At 51.2% G+C, this 6,037-nt stretch overlaps 1 protein-coding gene and 1 pseudogene across 1 annotated transcript in view; one reads left to right on the top strand and one right to left on the bottom strand.

Moving 5' to 3' along the window:
• The window catches only part of MAFF (v-maf avian musculoaponeurotic fibrosarcoma oncogene homolog F), a 1,526-nt gene extending 1,119 nt beyond the window's left edge, over nucleotides 1-407 (top strand). Inside the window, exons 3-4 of the mRNA XM_006865268.1 lie at nucleotides 38-143; nucleotides 334-407. Coding sequence (XP_006865330.1) covers nucleotides 38-143; nucleotides 334-407 — 180 coding nt within the window. The remainder of the gene's footprint in view (nucleotides 1-37; nucleotides 144-333) is intronic.
• Nucleotides 408-1,501: 1,094 nt separating this feature from the next.
• Nucleotides 1,502-5,180, bottom strand: LOC102826385 (annotated as a pseudogene).
• Between the last annotated feature and the right edge of the window lie 857 nt (nucleotides 5,181-6,037).

The following is a 6,037-nucleotide window of genomic DNA, read 5'->3' as shown; positions in this document are numbered from 1 at the left end:
CCACTTCCAAAGTGCCTAAGTCCCTCTCCATCCCAAGTCCCGTTGCTCTGCAGCCACCAGCCCACCCCAGGGCCAGGCTTCGCGCAGCCCCCCGGAACTGAGACTGAGCTGGGACCGCATAGCCGTGGGGAGGGGCATCCTTGGTAGGATGGAGCGTGAGGGTGTGGGGCCAGGGAATAGTGAAATGCAGAACCAGCTTAGAGAAGAGCTGCAGCGGGGAGAGGACGCCCTCCCACTTCCATTTTGTAAACTGTTCAGATTGTGCCAATGTGCCTCTGCCCCTACCACCAGCCCAGGGTTTAGTAGCAGGTTTGGCCTTGTACTTGGTTATAGGAAAGGCCTCTGCTCTGAGCATGGGGGTGCCTGGCCTTCTGAAACTGGAGAAGTTGGTAGAAGTCACCGAGTGAAGCCCAGTTAACAGATGGGAAAACTGAGGTCTCCAGTGGCCATGCCAGTGGCTCAAGGCCACATGTCACTTAGTGATTTGGCTGGAGCCAATGGCCAGGTTTTCCCATTGCTGCCCCAAGATTCTAGCCATGGTTTTCAGGTGATCAGTGGACAGGAACTGAAAACGGTGAGAAGAAAGAGCAAGAACGTGACAGGCGGAAGAGGGAGAAGGCACTGACCCAGGGCTCCCCTGTGACCAGGGTACCCTAGCAGGGCCAGATACCCAAGGCCAGGGAGCTGGTCAGTCCAGGAGGGAGGCTATGGAGGTGACCACTATGAAAAGGGAGAACAGGAAGAGATTCCAGAGGCCGACCACTGGGGGGGGGGGGGGGGCGGTGGAAGGGGAGACTTAAAAAGCTCCCCTGTGGGTGGACTTTGTGTGTGAGCAACTTTGCCATTTTCCTGGGGCTCCCAGGCCACCTGTCCCCCAACACTGTACACTGCTGCCCGGCCCATTGTTTATTTATTGCACGAATGTAAGTTATTCTTCTCAGCTTTCCTGCCCGCTCCCTGGAGACAGTGTAGTGGTGCCCTGAGCTGGACTTCATATTTTATATCTGCAAAATAAATCACATTTTATCATTTATTTAGGGCAAGTCGGACAGTAACCAGAACCAACAAAATGTTTTAAAGAAAAATGAAAAGAATTGCCCGGCCCCCAGAATTTATTTATTTTCTGACTTACAGTGAGCGAGTTATCCGCCTTCTGTATTTTGTAGACTTTCTGAATAAAGTCAAACTCTTTTTCCACAGAGAAATGCCTATGTCCTGGGTTATGTTTGGGGGTGATGAACTTCTCAATGAGGGGAGGTCTGCTTTTGACCTGTCATGACCCAGTCAGGGGTGGGAAGATTAAGCTCCATTTTACTGGAGAAGAAACTATCTCTGATACAAGTATGTATGGAGTGGGAGGAGAGTGGGAACAGGGAAAAACCCAAACCCACAACCAATTCTGACCCTCTTTAGGGTTTCCAAGACTCTCAATTTTTTTTTTTTTGAGAAGGGAAGAGAAGAGGCTCCACTGCTTTTATTGTAAGTCCCTGACAACACAGGTTTACTTTTTCTTCTCCACGTCCTGCTCTGTGGCCTCCTTGGCCCTCTTTGCCTAGATACCGAAGAGCCAGGCATGGGCGCGGGCCACGCGGAGACTGGCAAATGCCTTGAAGTCCTTCTCTTCCTGCATGATGACTCGAGCTTTCTCTTTCTTGTAGACATTACGGATGGGTATCACTGGTCTGGTCAGCTGAGTGGCCAGTTTGAGTTCTTCAGCAAAGCTGTCTTCCTTCTTGGGGGCAGAGGGCTTCTGGGAGAATAAGATGAGCTTGGAAGGATATTCCTTCAGCCGCTGAACATTAGCCTGCAGGGAATCAGTGGGTTTGTTCCTCCTCCTGGGGTCCACAGAGATCCCGATGGTCTGCGCCACCTTCTTGTGGATGTCAGCCACCCTGTTTTCCAAGCTTAAGCCCCTGCCTGCTCAGACTTTAGTGTGATACTGCACAGGGCGCAGGGCAGTGTGGCGGGCTTTGGTTTGTTGGGCCTTGAGTCTGCGGATCTTCTGTGCCAGCTGGTTGAACCACGTGGTTACTTGCCGCTGCCAGTCCTTAGGGAAGTGAGGCTTCAGGATCATGCCACTTGGGTGCCATGGCTGGCTAGGGCCCTCCTCGAAGTGGAATGGCCAAGCAGAAAGAAGACTCAATCTTGACGGGAGCAGAAAGCCTCATTTTTCTCCTGAGGAGGGCCTGGTGGGTTTGAACCTCCGGATGGAGATGAAATCTGTGTCAGGCTTCAGTCTGGCTGCCAGATCCGGGAACCTCCCTAGGGAAGGCACCACCACCAGGAAAATAACTTTTAGGATGAAATTCCCTGGGTATCCCTTCAGCTCCAATATTCAATCCGACCCAGAGAGGAAAATTACCAGATTTCAAAGTTCTCTTGCCATGAGTTGCGCCTCAAGGTCTGAATTTCTACAGCCAAGCAGAAAATACTTTCCATGTTCTGGAAAGTCAAGGGAGGGGTAAACAGCTTGTCAGTGCCAGCCTGCGGGCCTAACAGGCAGCCCTGTGTCTTGTCCTAGGCTCAAACTCACTGGAATTTCAACCCCGTACCTTTCTGGGACACCCTGAGACAGAATGAAGGGTACCAGGGGCTGTGGGCCAGAGAATGGGGTTTGAGCACAGGGTGTGCCACCCTAGCTGTGTGACCTTTGATGACTGAGCTGTACCACAGGTGAAAGAATTGGCCATCTGCTCCCGTTAGGATTCTTTGTAAAGTGCTGTGGAGTCGATTCCCAATCATGTAAGCGTCGTCGAGTTGGTTCCGACTCATGTTGTTGTTAAGTGCCATTAAGTCAGTTCCAACTCATAGCAACCCAGTATAGGGTTTCTGAGGATGGCTGGTAGGTTTGAACTGCTGACCTAGTGGTGCAGTTCATTATCCTGAAGTGTCATACCAGGACTCCAAATGGTAGTCATCCTATATAGGGTTTCTGAGGAGCGACTGATGGGTTTGAACCATCGACCTTACGATTTTCAGTCCAGTGCTTATCCTAACAAGCTACTCCGGGTCTCTATGAGGATTACAGCCTAGGAAAAGCCTATAGAGCAGTCCTACTGGGTCATAAGGGGTCACTAAGTCCAAACTGATGGACTCAACAGCACCTGACAACAAACCTCAGGAAAGCCTGACTATCCTAAGAGTTGGCAGTTCAAGCCCACCCAGCAGCTCCTCAGAAGAAAATCCTGGCAATGTGCTCGCAGAATAATTGTTGTTGTTAAGTGCCACTGAGTTGGTTCCAACCCATAGCAACCCTGTACCGGGTTTCCCAGGAGAGACTGGCGAGCTTGAACCGCCAACCTTGTGGTTCAAACTGACTTTGCAGTCCAGCGCATTAACCCACAGCGCCACACCAGGACTAAACCCTACGGGTCAGTCTGTTCTACTCTCACATGGGTTGCTGAATGGAAAGTTAATTTGAGGGCAAACAAGGAGGCAGTGGTGGTGGTGGTAGTGACCCTGTATAGGGTTTCAAGGCTATACATTTGTTGTTGTTGTTGTTAGGTATCATCGAGACCTATGCACAACAGAACAAAACACTGCCCAGTCCTGGGCCAACGTCACAATTGTTGCCACGCTTGAGTCCATCAATGTCACCACTTGGCCAATCCATCTCGTTGGGGGTCTTCCTCTTTTTCTCTGACCCTGTACCTTACCAAACATGATATCCTTCTCCAGTGACTGGTCTCTTCCTGACATTATCTGAAATTTGAGAGACGAAGTCTGACCATCCTGGCTTCCAAGGAGCACTCTGGCTGCACATCAATTCTTCTATGATCTTCCTTATTCACTGTCCAACTTTCACATGTATATGAGGTTATTGAAAATACCATGGCTTGGGTCAGGCGCACCTTAATCCTCAAGCTGACATCTTTGCTCTTCCACACTTTAAAAAAGGTCTTGTGCAGCAGATTTGCCTAATGCAATACGTTGTTTGATTTCTTGACTGCTGCTTCCATGAGTGTTGATAGTTGATCCAAGAAGAATGAAGTCCTTGACAAGTTCAATCTTTTCTCTATGTAGCACGATGTTGTCTATTGGTCCAGTGGTGAGGAATTTTGTTTTCTTTACATTGAGATGTAATCCATACCGAAGGCTATGCTCTTCAATCTTCATCAGTAAGTATTTTAAGTCCTCTTCACTCTCAGCAAGCAAGGTTGTATCATCTGCATATTGCGTCTGTTAATGAGTCTTCCTCCAATCCTGATGCCACATTTTTCTTCATATAAAACTTTACAGGATTTCATGTAAATCTTTACAGGAGCAGAAAGGCTCATCTTTTTCCCTTGGAGTGTCTGGTGGGCTTGAACTGCTGACCTTGTTGTTAGCAATCCAACACGTAACTTACTACACCACCAGGGTCCCTTAAACAAGGGGTAAATGTGAAAGTCACAAAGAACTCAAGCGGCTGTAAGCAGTTCCATGCAGAGGGAAGAGGCAGCTGGCACAGGGCAGGATAGGCTGAGGACGTGCGGAAGGTGCAGGGTTTGAAAGTCTGGGGAGGACCACACGGGCAGTCTTGGGCTTTCCCTGTCAGTCCAGAGAAAGGGCAGCGAAGCGGGAGGCGGGATATTTACCTCCAGGCAGAGATGGCTGGGAATTTCCCCCGCCCACGCCACATTCCTGAGCTCTCAATCAGCAGCCATCAGGCCCCAGAAGGCCCTGGGGCAGGCAGTGGGCAGGGGCCCTGCTCAGCCAGGCACCTAGACTGGTGTTGGGCCCAGAGCCCCCTGCCCAGCCCTCTTGAATCAGGGGTTTGGATACCCATCCTGGAAGGCTTGAGGGTCTTAAGAGATGCCTTCATAGGTAGGGTCCCCTCTCCCTAACCCGCAACAGAGAACTTCATGCACACTAGATCTTCTGAGAAGGGAGGGTGGGCCTTGGACCAAGGCTGCCGGTTCAGGGGGAGATACTCTGTCCAGTGGGCTTGATCCCCCTCCCACCACACGTGACATACAGGAAGGGAAGCCGCTTTTGTTTATAACTACTGCCCCCACCCCAAGCGCATCCCTGTGGGGCAGAGAAGAGGAAGGAAAAACCTCACCCACACACAGAAGAGATTTCAGTACAATCTATATTATCTCAGATATATATTTCTTTCTCACTTTATTTGCTCACTTCTGTCACACATTGAAAATGTCACAGAGACCAAAATAGAGCGGCTTTCTGTTGGGACTCATGACAGTCATACACAAAATACAAAACTAGGGGCTCTGTGTTCTCATACATCATACAAGTTTTCAAGTATTTCTTATGTACAAAGAGCTACTCTAGCTGGAAAAAAAACTGAAAAAAAAAAAATAAAGACAAGGTAGGTTATGCATCCTAGGAAGGGGGGCCCAGAGCGGGTGGGCCCATGTTCCCAGCCCCATATCCCCGAGACCCACGGAGCTCCTTCACCAGCCACACCAGTGGGCAAGTGCCGGGTGGACAAAGACCAAGGGGCAAGGAGTCAGCAACACACTTTGGCCTGGAAAGAGAAAGGAGGAGCCAGTGAGACCCCCATGGAAGTCAACCATGGGAGGGGGTCTGAGGTTCATCCTCAAACAGCCTATGTCTGCCCGCTGCCTTCCCTAGAGGCAGGCACTGGTACCCTGCTGGCCAGGATCTATAGTCCCCCAAGGGGCTGGTTTCCATATGGATGGAGCCGCTCACCCCAACCCTCATCACCTTGCCAGGGTGGGCACCTGTTCACTCCAGAGTGGCCTGGAGGTCTCTCTCCCAGCCCCACCACGCCCCTCCTCCAGGCTGGCAGCCCACTTCCAAATGTGCTCTGGGTCTCAGTCAACAGGAAGCTCTGCCTGTTAGAGGAGGCAGACCAGAGCGGACTCTTCCAAAGGCAGCGGCCTGGTGGACACCTGGCCTGGCTGGGGGCTCCGGCATTGGGAGGGGCGAGGGGAGGAGGCTGGTGGTCCTAGCCACTGCTGAGGCCTGTTCTGGGGTGTGAGGCCCAGCAGTGCCAGAGCTTCACAGTGACCCCTGGAGGGTCTGGGACAGACTAGGGGCCCGAGGAGGGGAAGCTTGCAGGTGTGACTAA

The sequence above is a fragment of the Chrysochloris asiatica genome, unplaced genomic scaffold (assembly GCF_000296735.1).
Source record: "Chrysochloris asiatica unplaced genomic scaffold, ChrAsi1.0 scaffold00076, whole genome shotgun sequence".
Lineage (NCBI taxonomy): Eukaryota > Metazoa > Chordata > Mammalia > Afrosoricida > Chrysochloridae > Chrysochloris > Chrysochloris asiatica.
The sequence above is the reverse complement of the archived record's forward strand: the minus strand, read 5'-3'. Positions and strand labels throughout refer to the sequence as shown.